Source organism: Tursiops truncatus, chromosome 5 (genome assembly GCF_011762595.2).
Source record: "Tursiops truncatus isolate mTurTru1 chromosome 5, mTurTru1.mat.Y, whole genome shotgun sequence".
NCBI classification, from domain to species: Eukaryota; Metazoa; Chordata; class Mammalia; order Artiodactyla; family Delphinidae; genus Tursiops; species Tursiops truncatus.
Genome location: NC_047038.1, coordinates 129,562,008 through 129,582,414, shown reverse-complemented (window position 1 = coordinate 129,582,414; position 20,407 = coordinate 129,562,008). Strand labels below are relative to the sequence as shown.

General features: G+C 40.4%; 1 protein-coding gene across 3 annotated transcripts in view; it reads right to left on the bottom strand.

The window, feature by feature from the left end:
* Nucleotides 1-20,407, bottom strand: part of FAM13A (family with sequence similarity 13 member A) — a 334,757-nt gene that overhangs the window by 301,793 nt on the left and 12,557 nt on the right. For all 3 annotated transcript variants that reach the window (XR_002174625.3, XM_019926412.3, XM_019926414.3), the window contains exon 2: nt 5,025-5,214. Coding sequence is in view for 2 of the 3 variants with exons in the window: in XM_019926412.3 (XP_019781971.2) it covers nt 5,025-5,214 (190 nt within the window). In the remaining variant the exon portion in view is untranslated. The remainder of the gene's footprint in view (nt 1-5,024; nt 5,215-20,407) is intronic.

Here is a 20,407-nt window from a genome sequence, read left to right as displayed (position 1 = left end):
CTTTAATACTGCAGAATATCGGTTACTATCAAGAGACTTCACCTCAGTCGTTTTTAAAGCTTTCAAGTTCTGTTTCCTCTACTCTATAAAGCTTCATCTGTAACTTCAGAGACATATACTGGCATCAAGCAGACAGCACCCAGTAAAAGAGAATCCCATTCCTGGTCAAGGCCCAGATCCTGAAGATACAGAATTTTACGACACAGTCCTGTATCTTACCCAGCTCCAGAGCCTGTTTTTGGACCAGCAGATGCCCCTGGATCTGATTTCACAGTGTTTTTCTAGCTTTGACCTGAGGTTCCCTCTTCCAACAAGGTTTTTTGACCTTTTCCTCAAATAAATATACTTCCAGTTATTCGAAAAGAGCTACCCATCTCCAAGAACTGGCTTTGGTCTTGAAGTTCCTGATCCCCCCAGACCTTACTAGAGGAAAGAGAAGCTATAAATGGAAATCATTAAAGTCAGTGCTTCTCGACCATTTTTTCTGCCCTCGTGGCCATTTATTTGCACAACTCTCTTCCCTCAGGAACATCTCTCACCCAAAGAACTCTTAGGGGCTTCCCTGGTGGTGCAGTGGTTGAGAGTCCGCCGGCCGATGCAGGGGACACGGGTTCGTGCCCCGGTCCAGGAGGATCCCACATGCCGCAGAGCGGCTGGGCCCGTGAGCTATGGCCGCTGAGCCTGCGCGTCTGGAGCCTGTGCTCCGCAATGGGAGAGGCCACAACAGTGAGAGGTACGCGTACCGCGGGAAAAAAAAAAAAAAAGAACTCTTAGGATACTTAGTGATTTTTCAATCCGGAGAAGTTTACTTCTGGACATGACTATATTACACTCTGGCAAAAAGAATCCACACAGCTTTTAAAAGTCCCTTACGAACTTATAATATATACAATACCCATGTGAGGTTTACCAGATTATATAATCTCTAATCTTTCCTACTCTAAATTCTTAGGAAATGATTATAACAGAAACGTTAGAGGGAGGAGATGTTTAGAAAGCTTTATGGAGTTACTGCCATACATTTAAGATTCTGTCATATTTGATTTCATGAGATATGGGTTAATCATCACGAAACAGCAACTTATAAATGGTTTAGTAATACCAAAAAATAATATATAACACTGACAACTACTTTCTCGTACAACTGAAGTATTTATTTCAAAGTCTGATGAGCACATCTATGAATGTATGAATACATCAACAGAAATGAAATATGCCAGAGGTCAGAATTTGTCTTATTGGCACACTGGCCCTGAGAGTCATGTGACAATATGTAAGCATATTCTGACATCTAGTGGTAAGTGGAGAAACCTACACTATTTAAATATCCCACAGCATCTTAATGGTAAAGTAGAAGGAATCCAGTAACACTGTCATCGAGATTAGTTATTTTAAAATAGTACAAAGATGATACGCCTCAGGCTTCCCTGGTGGCGCAGTGGTTGAGAGTCCGCCTGCCGATGCAGGGGACACAGGTTCGTGCCCCGGTCCGGGAAGATCCCACATGCCGTGGAGCGGCTGGGCCCGTGAGCCATGGCCGCTGAGCCTGCGCGTCCGGAGCCTGTGCTCCATCCGCAACGGGAGAGGCCACGGCAGTGAGAGGCCCGCATACAGCAAAAAAAAAAAAAAAAAAAAAAAAAGATGATATGCCTCGTAACTTATAAGATTTTCCCCTGAATGTTAAAAATGTGTAATTTTTCTTTTTTTTCTTTAAAGAGAAAAGGCCAAAGTCTATTGAACAGGCCTTAATATAGGCCTTTATAAATGCTTTGTCCTAAAATTCCTTTATAATAATAAAAGGTTTCCCTCATGTCGAGTTGTTATATATCTACATGTACATTAAACAACAAAGTATGACCACAATATCTACCTATGGTTAATTATACAACCAATCACCTCATATCCCATACCTGACAGAGTGCCTACTGTATCACAGGTCCACAACAAATATCTGACTTAAACAGTTAAATAAAACTAATTGAAGTATCTTGCTCTCAAACTTACACAGGCTCTTTGGTTTATTAACATGATATCAATAGTTTCAAATACAGAAAGGGGCTTCTGGTTGTCCATGGAGTAATTAACTATATAGCCTTTCAAAATACAGGGCAGGTGCCCTACCCTAGTTTGCCCCATCAAGATTCTGATTCAGGGGCTTCCCTGGTGGCGAAGTGGTTAAGAATCCACCTGCCAGTGCAGCAGATACGGGTTCGAGCCCTGCTCCGGGAAGATTCCCACATGCCGTGGAGGAACTAAGCCCGTGCGCCACAACTACTGAGCCTGTGCTCTAGAGCCTACGAGCCACAACTACTGAGCCCATGCGCTACAATACAACTACGGAGCCCACATGCCTAGAGCCCGTGCTCCGCGACAAGAGAAGCCACTGCAGTGAGAAGCCCGCGCACCGCAACGAAGAGTAGCCCCTGCTCGCCGCAACTAGAGAAAGCCCACACACAACAACAAAGACCCAACGCAGCCAAAAATAAATAAATAAATAAAGTTTCAAAAAAGGTCCTGATTCAGTAGATCTGAGGTACTGCCAATTGCATGGGTATTCTGAAAAGATTCCGCTAGTGACCATTTCACATCCCTGGTTAAGAATGACTGACTGAGCCCACTAAGACATTTAGTTTTGCATAATCTGAACACACCCTATTAAAGTATACCTAAGGGTATATCAAGGAGAGGCAGAAGAAAAGCAATCTCTAATTCAAATTTTTTCCAGATTTTCATACATTGATGGTGTGACTATAAAAAACTGGTTTATTTTAACTTCTGGGGTTGATTGTAAATGCACATTATCTTTTGACCCAGCTGTCCACTTTGAAAGGTTAGTCTACGGACACATCACAGTACTTGATACGTGTTAAAGGTCAGTCACTGAATCATTGTTTGTAGACATCAAAAGACTGGAAACAATTCAATGCTGATCAGGATGTAACTGGTTAAAGCAGTGACACATACAAACATAAAGTGGAATAGCATGCAGGGGAAAAAAAGAATTAAGTGAGGAAAGCTCTTTATGTAAAATGGAACAGTCTCCAATACTGTAGAGTGATTTGTTTTGGCCGTGCTGTGCAGCATGTGGGATCTTAGTTACCCGACCAGGGATCGAACCCATGCCCCCTAAAAAGTAGAATTGCAGAGTCTTAACCCCTGGACCGCCAGGGAGGTCCCAAGTGTTTTTTTCTGTTTTTTTTTTTTTAGAGGATTCACAAATGGTGTACACTGTGTGCTATGTTAAAAGAGGGAAAAAATACACATATCTGCTTATATATTCAAATATCTTTGTAAGAACATAGCAAAAAATAGTATAGTACTATTGTTTCTGGGAGGGGAAATGAATGGTCAGGGGACAGGGTTTGGAGGGAGAGACTTTTCACTATATACCCTTCTGAACTTTGAACCACATAAATATATTAATATGCAATACTTTTAAAAAGGTTAAAAGTGAAAATGATTTTACATAAGAGTAACCTCAAAAGGCTATTATTCAATCATTGCTGCATAAAAGGTCAGAATACTAATGATGCTAAAACCAAAATATTACTTTAGGTGGTCACACTTTGGCACCCAAATGAGTAATACTGAACGACCCTATTTAAGGTATTAAATGCATTACCTAGAGATCCGTTTGTAGCTGAGTCAGTAGGATACAGTTTTACTCAATACTGAGTGTGTAAATGAGTCCTGTCAAAGCTCTATCTCAGCAACATCTGGCTGCAGGATCTTCTAGGCCAAGGGCCCATCTTCCTGCCATGCTGCATATAACACCTTTGTGTTTAACCTGTTTAAAGTATTTGAACAAACTCAGAGCTGTTCGCTAAGAATCTCACCCTGCTGCAGCTATCTTCCTCCAAAAACAAGGAGACAACGCCTACGGGTTAAGAATGTAAACCTGGCTCTTCAGTTTTCAGAACAAAATACCATTTTGTCATCTACATACCAAGTAACCTGAAAAAACAGCTGTTTTCAACTAACACAAAACACCTGACAACCTTCTGAGGTCTGAACTGTCTTGCCATATGGTCCCTGTCACAAGCAGACACATGTTCCTACAGAAGAAAGGCGGTACCATGCCTCTCAGGCATTTCCCACGCAGCCACCTTCTCAGCAGGAAGAACGGACTCGGAATCACGGCAAGATTGAGGGGCGGAAGCAAACTGTGCAAAGTACAGACCTTCTTCCAGGTCTCAAGTTTCACGTTTAAAAATGCCCGCAAATGTTATATTCTACTCTGCAGTGAGTCTTGTTTTAGTATAGAAATGGTGTTTCAGCATAGAAAATGAAAATTCCAAGCTCTTCCCCTTGAATACCTTCTTCACAAATCTCTTAAAGTTTATTGATATTTATTATATAGTTTGGAGTTCTCCCACGATACTGCCCTAGTTTGATAAGCCTCATTGTCTCAAATTATCCAGGTTTCTAAGTTCCATTTTAAATAAAATAATTTAAAAAGCTATAAAACATAATAGTTCTCAGCAACTAAGAGAGATATAATTCATCTTTTTATCGTGCAATGTACTGTGGCACTCTGCAATTATTTGACACAATTGATTGTATCATTCCAAAAGTTAATGTCCCCCCCAACACCATACTAGGTTACAGATCATACTTTTTTTTTTTTGGTATTCTCACTGAGTTTTGAAGGCAATTAAGGCATTCAGTAAGTTCATGACTGACCTCAAGCTGAAAGAGATACTCAAAAAGTATTCTGTGACATTAAAAATTATTGACTCTCAGTGGGAATTTAATGCATCAAGAGAACTCACTGTTAATATTAAAACAGTGTATTTTAGCACTTCAAACTAGGAATCATTCCAAACTAGAAATCTCAATAATTAAAGTGATTTCTCGATGGTAAGTTGAATTAAATATTTTCAAAAGAATGTTAAGCAGTCATAATGCCCTTGACATCCTTTTCTAGGGGCAAAGTGTATTACGTCAGAATTCAATATTCTAATTAAGGTGTTTTAGGGACTAATTCACACAAAGCAACAGAATTGCAACTCAACTGGACTTACCATGCATGGTCAAGTACTCCACTAGGCGCCCCACGATAGCTGGAACGCCGTTCTCCGTCAGCCCCTGCTGGTGGAGGTCTTGGAGACTGACTCCAAATAACTTTGTGTAGGTGGAATTCCTCTGCTCGTTGAGTGGCACTGTCACAATCTTTTTCATGTCTTCTTTCAGCCGAACTGCTGAGTTACTTTGCTTGAAATAGCAGAAGAAAAAAGAGCAGTCAGTCATGTTTACCACAGGAGGCTGCATGGTCACTACAGAATCACCTGAATCAAAGGGTACGCGTTCGGAGGCTGCAGAGTAGTGGTCTTCACTTATTTTTACTTCAGCTCAAACCCAAATCCCTAACATCTCTCACGTGCTGCTCAGTGTTAGGAATGGTGCACACTGATACAACGGTTAAAAGGAGTGAAAAATAATGAGGAACATAAAGCCACAACTTCAGCGTAGCTAAGAGAGGGAACAATACACTGCAGTATCTAAGATATATTACTACAGTAACCAGGGTGTGACTCACAAGTGCCTCGTTAACAGCAAAATAAGACACTTATCAGAACGCCGAAACCCCATGCAGATTCTGAAATAGTAAGAGGTTACTGAAGACGAAAATTTATCTCAATGTCATCTTAAGGGAGCTTTAATTTGAAGGATTAGAAAAAAATATGTATGTGTAGAAGGAACATTTCTTTCTCTGATTTGATTATATCTGAATATGTCAGGAATATTTTGGCACATAAAAATCAACTCAATTTTCTTTGAAGTTCAAAATGCTATAATCTCCGAAATAGCAATGTTTCAGGTAATCACAATTTTTAAAATTTCAATGAGACTGTACATATTATAAATAAGAAATGCAATTTACAGTCAATCAATTCAAGTTATCACCACGCTGAAAACTTCATACAAATTTGTTTCTTCCTTTTAATAGAAAATTTTTCCCCAAGGAAGTATTTTAAAAGATAAATTTTAATATGGTTTAATAAAACTAAATGAGGGATTGTTTTTTAAAAAAAACAGCATGTGTCCTACATAAATGTATGTATCTGTAACTTTAAACACTGAAAAGATGGCAAAAAGCAAAAATTTTATTTGAGGACAGAGGAAGCTGATTAGGGGAAACACACCCTTTTTGAGAATGAATGCAGCAACTAACCTAAGTGTCAATATTATAAGTGTAGGCTCATGTAGCTGTTACAATCTAAAAGAAGAAACATTATCTCCACCGTAGAGATGAGGAAAGAAAGATCAAAGAGTTAAGAAATAATTCGGTAAAAGTCATGGAACTGGTAAGAGTTTCATCGTACTCTAAGTCCATGCTCCTTTCCTTAATTTAAATTTATATTAATGTTAAAGTGCAATTTGTGTATAACACAAACTGTGATAAATTCTACACGTGACACATGACAATTACACGAAGATAATTCTACAGTTGTGATTTTTAGTAGGTTCCCTGTAGTTTCAATTTGATTTTGAATCTTACAATCTGTAGAATCAGGCCAACTTTCATGGACATCTCTGCATCGTTTAATAGGTCATATTTGAAAGCCAGATTTCCCTAGTGATAATTCAGCAAATGTATAAAGTTATAGAATAGATTTAGTTATCTATTAATATTATAAATAAGGCACAGCGTTAGCTACTGCAGAGTAGTACGGGCAAGAACTATCATCTCTGTTACCAAGGAAGTTTACTTAACTAAGTCAAATCTGTAACCACTAGTATTTTTGTGTGTGTACGTTTAAAAACCTATCAATACCTTTCAAAAGAACACATGGGAAATTTCAGTCAACCAGGTCTATCTGGTGAGTAGGCAGCCAAAAAGTAACCTTTAATAATGAAAACTTGAAAATAGTCTCAAATGTTGCATCAGAAAGAGCTGACCATGAGATTAAATCCTACATGTTTTATCTTCTTATTTTCTTACAGACACAATATAGTAGAGTCGTTTAGAGCAGGGGTCCCCAACCACCCGGGCCGCGGACCATTACCAGCCTGAGGCCTGTTAGGAACCGGGCCACAAAGCAGGAGGTGAGTGAGCGAAGCTTTATCTGCCGCTCCCCATAGCTCGCATCACCTCCTGAACCATCACCCCCCCATGCCCCCCGCCACTGCCCGCCCCCTGGAAAAACTGTCTTCCATGAAACTGGTCCCTGGTGCCAAAAAGGTTGGGGACTGCTGGTTTAGAGCGTGGACTGTGGAACCAGACTCCATTTCGAATCCCATTCTGATCTCACTAGCTGTGCAACCTTGGACAAGTCACTTACACCCAGTTTCCCCGTCTACGAAATGGGGATACCAGGAGTCCCTAGCTCATAGGAATATATAAGGTTGGAAGGAGCTCATATACATAGAAGAATGAGAAGGGTGTCTGGCATACTCAGTAAGTACTGATCGTTATTATAATCATCATCATCATCATCGTTCTTCCAGGAAATTATTCTGATTTCTTCTCAGAACAATTGAGAGATACTTAACCACTCAGGTACTCAAATGTTTTCGTGGACTAAAGATTGCTGTTGAAGAAGCCACCATGGTCTAGGCCCGTGGTTGGTAGATAGTCTGAGGACCTAATTATTCTCCGTGTATCTCAATCTCTTAACATATATACGTATGACTTTTGAAAGATAAACATAAAATCATTTTGCATGTCAGTATCAGAATTTCTCAAGTTTTTATTAGAAATTCAAGGTTTTCTTAGAAATCCTGTCTACCTGTGCCATTCTTTCAGCTAATAGCCGTTTTATATTCCGTCCTTTACTCAAGTACAGTCACTATGTTGTGTCTCCTATTAATAGCATAAATAAGCAACCTTGGCATCATGGCTCAATATTTTCAAGGATGAGACATGTAATTAACCTCACACATTTTGAACTGATTGCAAATTAAACTGTTTACTCAGTACAGAGCCGTACTACAAAGCAAGTTTATATGTAATTATAGTAATAAAGGAACATCTGATTATTAATTGGTAATCTAATTTACTTTAATACTTTTAAAAAGGTAAATATTGTTTTGTTTTCTTTGTTTGTTTTTTTGGGGTTTTTTTGCGGTACGCGGGCCTCTCACTGCTGTGGCCTCTCCCGTTGCGGAGCACAGGCTCCGGACGCGCAGGCTCAGCGGCCATGGCTCACGGGCCCAGCCGCTTCGCGGCATGTGGGATCTTCCCGGACCGGGGCACAAACCTGCGTCCCCTGCATCGGCAGGCGGACTCTCAACCACTGCGCCACCAGGGAAGCCTGTAAATATTGTTTAAAGACAACTACAATGAAAAAAATACAGCTATATTTTTAGAGACATCCAAATCAGTCCTTCACTGATGGGCTTAGAACAAATATTAAAAAAAATCCTTTCTGGTAGGTTATAAGACATATTCTATAGTTCCCTACTCACAGAAGAAATAAAATAACTGAGGTAGTGGAAAGCCATTTATGATTAATTCCATTTAAATTGAAATTACTTTCCTTTATACGATGATAACATCACTATCTCTTTATAACTGTCAATATCTGTGGAATTTCAGCTTCCCTTCAAACACACATTTTACCTTTCTTGACCTAATATAAGTTGAAAAAGAAAGTTACTAATTGAGGTATTCTAAGTCAAACTTAACTGTTTAAACCTTTGTTTGCATACAATGCCATACATCACTTGAGTTTGGAAACTGGACTCGTGTGTGTGTGTGTGTGTGTGTGTGTGTGTGTGTAAAAGTAATATAGGTTCCCACATTAAAAAAGACAGGGAACCTTGGGGTTTACTGCTAGAACAATCTGTAGGGGTTAGTGCTTATAATATCACCTTAGGAATAAGGAAACCAGGACCCCAAAACTTGTGGTGAACTCAAAGAGAAAGGGTTGAGCCTAGAGCCCATGTCACCTGAATTTTATGTCAATATTCATTTTTATAATTGCATGCTGGGACCTTGTTTTTCTATATTTATCTGTGATAAAAAATAGTTAAGATAGCTCACAAAATGCATGCACCAGGACCGTAGTGAATATTTGTTCACTACTGTGAACAAATGTGGGGACCACTTAGTCTTCACTTGCCCTTTTGTCTAGTGACAAATCCTGACTGCCTTTGGGGGAATGACCGCACCCTCACTGTGAACATCCTTGATGAGGCTGCCACTTACAACCGCTGCCCTGCCTTTAGCAAGAGCTGGGCTCTGGTGCCCTCGCAGGTCAATCAGACCCTTTGTCCTGCAGGCCACTGAAGCTTGAGTGGACTGTCACTGAAGCTTGAGAAAAATGGATGGAGCCAATTTATTCCAGCTGCAGTGCTCTCACAAGATGCTTAGATTAACTAACCATGATGTACCTCTTGCCACCTGCATCACTGGAGCTGCCGTGGGCCTTTAGCTGCCCCTTTCTGACACCGGTCCTTCAGCTGTTCCTTCTACATGGTGGGCCACTCTGTAACTTTCCAGTAAAGTTTCTTTGGGCTTAAGTTAGCCAGAACCCATTTCTGTTCTGTGTACACACACACAGATACACACACACACCCCAACTGATAAAAGTACTCCAAAAAAAACAATAAAAGACTAATCAGAGCAAACAGAAAACCAGGGTTTTAGATAATGAGAAAATCAGAATGATAATGACAGCTAACTTTTATGGAATGTTTATAGAGTATGTCAGTCACACTTCCGAATACCTTAGATGGCTTCACTCTTTAAATCCTGATAAAGTGACATGAGGAAGGAAGATACTTTTGTGACCCTCATTTTACAGAGCAGCCAAGTAATGTGCTCCAGGTCCCATCAAGGATATGGTGTGGCCAGGAGTCACGCTCAGGCCATCAGAGTCCAGAGGACACATGCTTAATGCTGTCTCCACGAAGGATGTAGTGATACTCAAGAAGCATGTGCCGGGAAGTCCAGTCCACGTGCTAAATATAAAACAAAATTCCTATTCTTGCAGCTGAGGAAAATAGGATTATTTGAGCTTCTTGGTCTCCTTAAAATAAAGTTAGATATGCTCAGAAGCGACAACAATATTTGATACTAGAACCTGCATAGAAAAGGTTTTCATCAATCTAGTAAACAGGATGAGCTTCAGAAGCCTTGAGTTTTTACCACAGCTAACATTTATTAAGTGCCAATTTTGTGCCAGACTCTGTGGTTAAGTGCTTTAAAATTAACATCTCTAGGGCTTCCCTGGTGGCGCAGTGGTTGAGAGTCTGTCTGCCGATGCAGGGGACACGGGTTCGTGCCCCGGTCCGGGAAGATCCCCCATGCCGCGGAGCGGCTGGGCCCATGAGCCATGGCCGCTGAGCCTGCGCGTCCGGAGCCTACGCTCCGCAACGGGAGAGACCACAACAGTGAGAGGCCCGCGTACCGCAAAAAAAAAAAAAAATTAACATCTCTAAATTTCAAAACTAACTTTTTAGTAGGTACTCTTAACTATTGCCATTTGGACACAAAAACTAAGGTACAAAGTAAAAGAAACTTGCCTAAGAAAGTTTTATAGCTAGAATGTAACCCCCAGGTGCTCTGGCTCTAACGCATGAGCTCTTAACCATGACAGACTGCCGTATTTCCAGAACCTTTAATATTGGTGGTTCTATGAGCCCCCAAAGGGACAAAACTACATGCAGCACTTTCTTTACAGAGTTTAAAGCAAAATGATTTTAGATTACTGAATTCAACGGCTGTATTTCCTTAAGGCAATCCTCCAGACATTTAAGTACCATGAATTTAAGGTACTTTGAAGGACAATCAGGTTATACTACTGGTTACATTCAGAATTGTGCACCTGAAAACTCTTTGCAGCTGGGGCTAGCACTGATCCATCCAAGCAGGAACGTGCAGGATAGAAAGCCACTCCACCACCACGTGAAACGGGTGCGAGGAAAGCACAAGGTGAGCCTGAGACCGCTTGTTCCCGAAGGCGTGGAAATGCTCAAGGATCGATGGGGCGTGTCAAGAAGACCTGTGGGCCATCTTAACTGGGCTCCTTCTGGCCAAGTTCCGGACAGTTGGAGCACCAGGACTAAGAACTATCAACGATTCTAAAATATTATGTAAATAAAATTCCCTGAATCAACAGTGATACTAAGAAGAGTGGAAGCATGGGCTTACCCAAGTAAAAGGCTGCTTTACAGAACACGCTGCAGCTAAATACACAAGGGACAACAGAATTAGAAAATCACCTTTTCCCACAAATCATTGCACAAAGAGTTTTGTCAAAGATTTGACAGCAGATGCTAAAACATCAGGTGAAAAGTTGTCTGAGAACAGCATTTTCAGTGTCAAAGATCACATGATATTTGCAAAGGAAAAAAAGATTACCTTTACAATTGATATCTGGGTGTACTCAGCTTAACTCAAAAGATTAAATTTATCACCACTCATCACGAAGAGCTGACGTTACGTGCTCCTGATGTGATGCGACATGCAGAGCACATCATTTATATTCTTGCCAAAAATGTTTAAGCTGCTGCTAATCTAGCCTGTAAATCTCATAGTTTACGGGTAGAACAGGAGCTAAAAGAACAAGTTAAAAGAGACTGTGAGGAAACGAACAAATTCAGAATCAGGGACATTCTAACAGGCAACTGGCCTGCACTCTTCAAAACATCAGTGTCATAAGGGAAAGATCGGCTCCAGATTTTAAAGAAATTACACAAAGTTCAAATGTAGTCTGTGAATACTGATTGGTTCCTGACTGAAAAAACAAAACCAAAAACTAGCCAACTGTCTCTGAGACAACTAGGGAAATGTAAACGTGTTGGATGTTAGATGAAATCATTGTAAAGGTTATTCGGTGTAATTCCACAGCGGCGGGATTTGAGGGTGTGCACACGCAGAGGTGGGGCCGACCCCTGAGCCTAGCGTTGGTGCTCCCACAGTGGGCTCAGCTTTGGTGGGCTTTGGGAGCTCACGCTCTGGGAGCATGCATACACAGGAGGCAGAACTGACAGCCAAGCAGATTATCGGAGCTGCCACAGCGGAGGCGGTCAGGGGCAGTGCTCCTTGTGGGCCTGCACACCGGGTGGCAGGTGGTGTCACAGAGCCATAGGTCCCGGCTGACAGCTCCCGGGGAGGAATATGCAGAGGCTCCTTCCCCAGAGGGAGTGCTCCAGTCCCACCCACCTCACACTACAGCTTAGCATGGGATCTGGGAGCTTCTATGCCAACAACCAGGGAGCACAGTCTGCCCCCAACAGGTCTGTGACAACCACAGAGCACAGAGGAGGCCCCACTCAACATCCAGTGCAGGCCCTGGTCACCAAACACACCCCTATCAAGGGGACAACAGCCAGCACACCCTGAGGAAAGACACGGCAGGCATCCATACCAAAAACAGCCCTTGCACCAGAAATACTGGACTCACACAGTCTGCACAGGGATACTCCCACATAAAAACAGCCCTTCAAGACCACAGTGGGTAACTGTTTCTCCTAAATTCAGAGAGTAAGAGAAATAAGTAAAATGAAAAAGCACAGGAACTACTCCCAATTAAAAGAACAAGAAAAATCCTCTGAAAGGCCAACAGTGAAACAGACCTCTCCAGTCTACCAGAGCCTGAGTTCAAAAAGGAGGTAGTGGGCTTCCCTGGTGGCGCAGTGGTTGAGAGTCCGCCTGCCGATGCAGGGGACGCGGGTTCGTGCCCCGGTCTGGGAGGATCCCGCATGCCGCGGAGCGGCTGGGCCCGTGAGCCACGGCCGCTGAGCCTGCGCGTCCGGAGCCTGTGCTCCGCAACGGGAGAAGCCGCCAACAGTGAGAGGCCCGCGTACCGCAAGGAGAAAAAAAAAAAAGGAGGCAGTAAAAATGCTAAAGGAATCAAGACTATGGGTAGAAATGCAGATCACTGTAAAAAGGAACTCGAAACTATAAAGAGGAGCCAATCAAAATTAGACAACTCAACTGCTGAGATAAAAACTGAACTAAATGCAATCAACAGCAGACTAAATAAGGCAGAAAAATGAATATGTGACCTGGAAGACTGAATAATGGAAATCACCCAATCAGAACAGCAGACAGACAGACGAATGAAAAAAAAAAAAAATGAAGGCAACAAACGAGAGCTATGGGATAATATAAAACATGCCAACATACACGTAATAGAGATTCCAGAAGGAGAAGACAGAGAAAGGGGGATCGAAAATGTATTTGAAGAAATAATGGCTGAAAACTTCCTAAACCTAAAGAAGGAAACAGATATCCAGGTACAAGGAAGCACACAGGGTTCCTGACAAGATGAACACAAAGAGACCCACACCAAGACGTATCATAATTAAAATGACAAAAGTTAAAGAGAGGATTCTAAAGGCAGCAAGATACATAGCACAGGGAGATCAGCTCGGTGCTTTGTGATCGCCTAGAGGGGCGGGATACGGAGGGTGGGAGGGAGGCACAAGAGGGAGAGGATATGGGGATATAGGTATACATATAGCTGATTCACTTTGTTATACAGCAGAAACTAACAGAACATTGTAAAGCAATTATACCCAATAAAGATGTTAAAAAAATAATAATAAAGGCAGCAAGAGAAAAAAAACAAAGTCATTTATAATGGAATCCCCATAAGACTATCAGCTTATGTCTCTGCAGAAACTTTGCAGGCCAGAAGGAAGTGGCATGCTATATTCAAAATCCTGAAAGGGAAAAACCTGCAACCTAGGATACTCTACCTAGCAAGATTATCACTTAGAATGGAAGGAGAGAAAGAATTTCTCAGACAAGCAAAAACTAAAAGAATTCAGCAATATTAAACCAACCCTAAGAGAATACTGAAAGGTCTTCTTTAAATAGAAAAGTAGCAAGAATCTATAGGAAAGGCAAATATTTCTAAGGATTAAAGAACACTAAAGCCAGTATGTAGATAAAAAGACAATTTAAAAAATTGTAAAAGCAATTTTAACTACAATAAACAGTAAAAGTATAAGCATAAAAATGTAAACTAGGACATCAAAATCACAAAATGAAGAGGGAGGAAAGTATAAAAATATAGATCTTTTAGAATGTGTTTGAGTCTGTATGACTATCAGTTTAAAGCAAGTAGATATAGTTATGGGTCAACATGCTTGAACTCCATGGTCACCACAAGTCAAAAACATACAAGAGATTCACAAAAACCAAAAAGAAAGGAACTCAAGCATACTACAAAAGAAAATCACCAAATCACAAAAGGAAAAACAAAAAAGAAGAAATGAACACCCTGATACCAAAGCCAGACAAAGTCACTATAAAAAAAGAAAATTATAGGCCAGCATCTTTGATGAATACAGATGCAAATATCCTCAACAAAATATTAGCAAACTGAATCCAACAATAAAGGATCATACATCATGATCAAGTTGGATTCATACCAGGGTCACAAGGATGGTTCAACATACACAAATCAAGGTGATACACCACATTAACAAAAGGAAAGACAAAAATCACATGAGCATCTCGACAGACACAGGAAAAGCATTTGGCAAATTTCAACACCCATTCATGATAAAATCTCTCATTCAAGTAGTTGTCGGAGGGAACATCTCAACATAACAAAGGCCATTTATGACAAACCCACAGCCAATCCTAATACTCAAGGGTGGAAAGCTGAAAGCCTTCCCACTAAATTCAGGAACAAGACAAGGATGCCTACTCTTGCCATTTCCATTCAACATAGTATTTGAAATCTTAGCCACAGCAATCAGACAAGAAAAAGAAATTAAAGGTATCCAAATTCTAAGGGAAGGGATAAAACTTACTATTTGCAGATGACATGACACTCTATATTGAGAAATCTAAAGTCTCCACAAAAACTATTAGAACTAATAATGCAGCAAGGTAGTAGGATATAAGATTAATATACAGAAATCTGTTATGTTTCATTACACTAACAGTGAAACATCAGAAGATAGTCTCTTCAGCAAGTGGTGTTGGAAAAGCTGGATAGACACATGTAAATCAATGAAGCTAGAATGTTCCCTCATGCCATACACAAAAATCAATTCAAAATGGCTTAAAGACTTAAGACATGGCACCATAAAACTCCTGGAAGAGAACACAGGCAAAATGTTCTCTGACATTAATTGCAGAAATACTTTTTTAGATCAGTTTTCCAAGGCAAAAGACACAAAAGCAAAAATAAACGAGAGTGACTTTATTAAACTTAAAAGGTTTTGCACAGCCATGGAAACCATAAACAAAAAGACAACCCACAGAATGTGAGAAAATGTCTGTAAACAATAACAACAAGGGCTTAATTTCCAAAATATACAAACAGCTCATACAGCTCAATATCGAAAAAACAACAATCAAATGAGCAGAAGACCTAAAAAGACACTTCTCCAAAGACAACATACAGATGGCCAACAGGCACATGAAAAGATGTTCCACATAGCTAATTATTAGAGAAATGCACATCTAAACTACAATAAGGTATCACCTCACACCAGTTAGAATGGCCATCATCAAAAAGTCTACAAATAATAAATGCTGGAGAGCGTGTGGAAAAAAGGAAACCCTTCCACACTGTTGGTGGGAAAATAAATTGGTGTAGTCATTATGGAGAACAGTGTGGAGGTTTCTTAAAAAATTAAAAATAGAGTTACCACATGATCCAGCAATCCCACTCCTGGGCATATATCTGGAAAAGATGAAAACTTTAATTTGAAAAGATACATGCACTCCTATGTTCATAGCAGCACTATTTACAATAGCCAAGACATGGAGGCAACCTAATTGTCCATCAACAGATGAATACATAAAGATGTGGTATATATATACACCACGGAATATTACTCAGCTATAGAAAGAATGAAATATTGTCATTTGCAGCAACATGGTTGGACCTAAAGATTAACATACTAAGAAGTCAGACAAATACAAATATTATGTGATAACATTTATAAATGGAATCTAAAAAATGATACAAGTGAACTTATTTACAAAAGAGAAACAGACTCAGACATAGAGAACAAACTTACGGTTACCAAAGGGGAGAGGGAGCATGGGGGGAGGGGGACAAATTAGGAGTATGGGATTAACAGATACAAACTACTATACTTAATATACATAAGGAACAGGGATTTACTGTATAGCATAGGGAATTATATTCAATATCTTGTAATAACCTATAATGGAATATAATCTGCAAAAAGAAAACTGAATCACTACGCTATACATCTGAATCTAATGCAATATTGTAAATTAACTATACTTTAATAAAGTAATAACATAAAAAATTGGGGAGGGCTTCCCTGGTGGCGCAGTGGCTGAGAGTCCGCCTGCCGATGCAGGGGACACGGGTTCGTGCCCCGGTCCAGGAAGATCCCACATGCCACGGAGTGGCTGGGCCCGTGAGCCATGACTGCTGAGTCTGCGCCTCCGGAGCCTGTGCTCCGCAACGGGAGAGGCCACAGCAGTGAGAGGCCCGCGTACCGCAAAAAAAAAAAAAAGGGGGGGGGGGAATAGAGACCTCTCAAAGAGATTCCATGCCTAAGAAAGAGTAATACCATTTTTTGAAAGCAGAATTAGGAGGGAAAGGAATATGTTCTCTTCAAATTGCGATTTAAAGATTAACAATAACAACTGTGGGGATATTCTTACACAGAGACGTGGACCATCCTATCAGCTTGGACAGGGTTGCATCACTGGGAAAGCACTCTGCCGGAAATTAGGGTACCTGGGTTTAAACCACACGGTTATGCCACTGGGTATTTTCCCTGGGAATGTCAGCCTCTTTGGTTGAGTGTGAGCTTAGGAGGGGGGCAAATGCACCCCTAAAGAAGGATGACCCATGCTCTCTGTCCAGCCACAAGAGCTAAGTCAAGCTTATGTATCCCCAGGAGGACAATACTGCAGCCAGATGCCCCTCACATTCAGCCTGCTGACCTTATACAGGTTTTCATCTACAACAACGCTGGGTCCTCATCTGTTGAGCTACAATAACACTACCTACTTTGAAGTGTTATGAGAGTTTAATAAGATAACGTAGAAGATATGTAAAAGCATCTATTATACAACCAGAAGACAGTCAATGCTGAAAAACACTAAGAATTTCTCTGTGGTAACCAATTCTTTAAAAGGACACTGTGACAGAGCTTACAGTTGCCTATTGATGGGTAATTTCTCTCTTTTCTCTTGACAGAACTCTGATTTTGTTGGAGAGGGTGGGGAGCAAATTGCCCAGTTAAAATATACCCCATCTTCTCTGTAGCAGCATATGTTTGTAGACATGGATGATCACATATCTAAGTTTGGCCAATGAGATATAAACAGAAGTTGTTAACAGGACCACCAGAAAGACTCCTTAAAAGGGAGGCCAACTCAGTCTTTTTCCAATACCCCTGTTTTCTGCTTAGATCACAGCTGCAATGCCTGATAGCCATCCTGTGACTACACAGCAACCCAGAAGCTAGAAGCTAAGCTCTAAGGACAATAAAATAGAAAAAAAAAAAAAAGAGAGAGAGAGACTTGCATCATGATGACATCACAGAATCCACCTGGAATACCTATCTATGGGCTTCTTTTACATGAGATGAAAAAAAATCAGTTTCAAATAATGCTCTGTTAGAATGTCAACAAGTATTTACTAAATGTATCGTTAAGTCAAGAAAATCAGAAACTTTCTATAACTCAATTTTTCCAAATCTAGCTCATTAATTTTAAAAGCCCAAAGAATTTTCTGGATTTCTTATTAGTTATCCTTACTAGTTATGCTTTAGAGCATATATTATCAGCGTGTAGTGTAGATCCAAACAATGTTTCTTAACCTGAAATCCAAGGATCATGAGTCCTTAAAACTACATGAAACGTATCACAATGTTTATTGCAGCTCTATTTACAATAGCCAGGACGTGGAAGCAACCTAAGTGCCCATCGACAGATGAATGGATAAAGAAGATGTGGCACATATATACAATGGAATATTACTCAGCCATAAAAAGAAACGAAATTGAGTTATTTCTAGTGAGGTGGATGGACCTAGAGTCTGTCATACAGAGTGAACTAAGTCAGAAAGAGAGACAAATACCGTATGCTAACACATATATATGGAACCTAAAAAAAAAAAAAAAGATTCTGAAGAACCTAGGGGCAGGACAGGAATAAAGACGCAGATGTAGAGAATGGATTTGAGGACACGGGGAGGGGGGAAGGGTAAGCTGGGACGAAGTGAGAGAGTGGCATGGACATATATACACTACCAAATGTAAAATAGATCGCTAGTAGGAAGCAGCCGCATAGCACAGGGAGATCAGCTCGGTGCTTTGTGACCACCTAGAGGGGTGGGATAGGGAGGGTGGGAGGGAGACGCAAGAGGGAAGAGATATGGGGATATATGTATAGCTGGTTCACTCTGAGAAAACATATTCTCAGAGGTCTATGATCTGAAAAGTTAAGATCTAAGGATCTTTAGACATGCATAGAAAAGTTAGGTTTAATTAAGATGTAAATTCTCTATCCAAATAAACATATACTTAAAATATCTCGGATCACTGACTATCTCACAAATAAGTTCAACTAATTTCCACCACTTAGATTAGAAAACATTTATTAAAGAGTCCTTATGTTACCTGGTATTACTGAAATGTTAAAGAAAGTATTAAAAACAAATCCAATAAAAATCTTGTGAATCTATCACCTATTAATCTTTCAGATTAAGAAGATGAAAGTAAATCAACAGAAGACAGAAAAGCTATGAACTCCGATTTGTGTATTATGGCTGCTAAAGGTAAAGACGGGGCAGGACACTTACGGCAGACGTCACACCAGTACTATGAGGGGTCTGGAGAGAGTCACTAGGGACCCAGCAGTGGATGTTGTTTAAAATCTCCTACAAATATTTATTATTTTAAAGATAGAGCACACTTTTGTTTGTTTGTTTGTTTTTTGCTGTACGCGGGCCTCTCACTGTTGTGGCCTCTCCCATTGCGGAGCACAGGCTCCGGACGTGCAGGCTCAGTGGCCACGGCTCACGGACCCAGCCGCTCCGCGGCATGTGGGATCCTCCTGGACCAGGGCACGAACCCGTGTCCCCTGCATTGGCAGGCGGACTCTCAACCACTACGCCACCAGGGAAGCCCGAGATAGAGCACACTTTGACAAGGAGCTGAACAGGGCTCAACTGCTTAGAGGAAGAAGAGAAAGAAGGTACATAAAGTACCTGCAAGGGACCCCAAGAGGCAGATATCAGGAAGCACCAGAAGAATCCACCACCTAATAGTGAGTTCATGACCTGGGAGGGCAAGTTTTTGAAGAAAAGGCAGTAGAGCGTTACTGACCCAGGCGAGCTTCTGAGAGAAGGAGGAGAGATGGGCAAACAGAAGGGCCACAATTAAGAGAACAGTCCTTTGGTAGCAACAGAGCAGGGAGTTCCAGGGCTGTAAAACTTGAAAAGCTACCTTGGCCTCTCATCACTATACCTCACAGGAACGTCTCTTGATACTGACACCACAAAAAGCCATCTCATTGAAATGTGAGTAAGAAAAAAGGAACACAGCCAGCAACTAGACAGAGACAGTATTTCTTTTGAAGTATAAAAGAGCACCACGACTTTCTTGAAATAACTCATTAGAAAAATGCTGCCAGGAAACAAATGAAAACTGTAACTTAGCCTAACAAAAATAACTAAGGAAAGTTAAGAAGGAAGTGATACCAAAAACACATGCCACAATGACAAAGATAAACCGTATTTCATTAAAATGAAAAACTTCTGCGCGTCAACAGAGATTATCAACAGAGTGAAAAGACAATGCATAGAACAGGAGAAAGGATTTGCAAGTCATATACCTGATATAGGTTTAAGATCCAGAATATGTTTAAGAACTCCTACAACTCAATAACTACGACAAAACCCATTTCAGAAATGAATAGACGCTTCTCCAAAGAAGATATACGAATGGCTAATAAGCAAACAAAAAGATGCTCAATTTCACTAGTCATTAAGGGTATGCAAATCAGGACCACAATTAGATACACTTCACACCCATTAAGATAGTTATTATAAAAAAAAATCAGAAAGTGCTGGATAGGATGTGGAAAAATTGGAACCCTTATGTATTGCTGGTGATGATGTAAAATGATACAGCACTATGGCAAACAGGTGGTTCCTCAAAAAGTTTAAAAATAGAATTACCGTATGATCCATCAATTACACTTCTGAGTATGTACCCGAAAATCAGGAATTCAAAAAGGTATCTGTACACCAATGTTCATAGCAGCTTTATTCACAGTAGTCAAAAAGTAGAAACAACCCAGGTGCCCATCAACAGATGAATAAACAAAATGTGGTATGTATATATATATATATATATATATATACACACAACATAATACTATTCATTCTCATAAAGGAATGAAATTCTCATACCATGATATAACATAGATGAACCTTGAAAATATTATGCAAAGTAAAATAAGCCAGATACACAAAAAACCCCAAAATTGTAT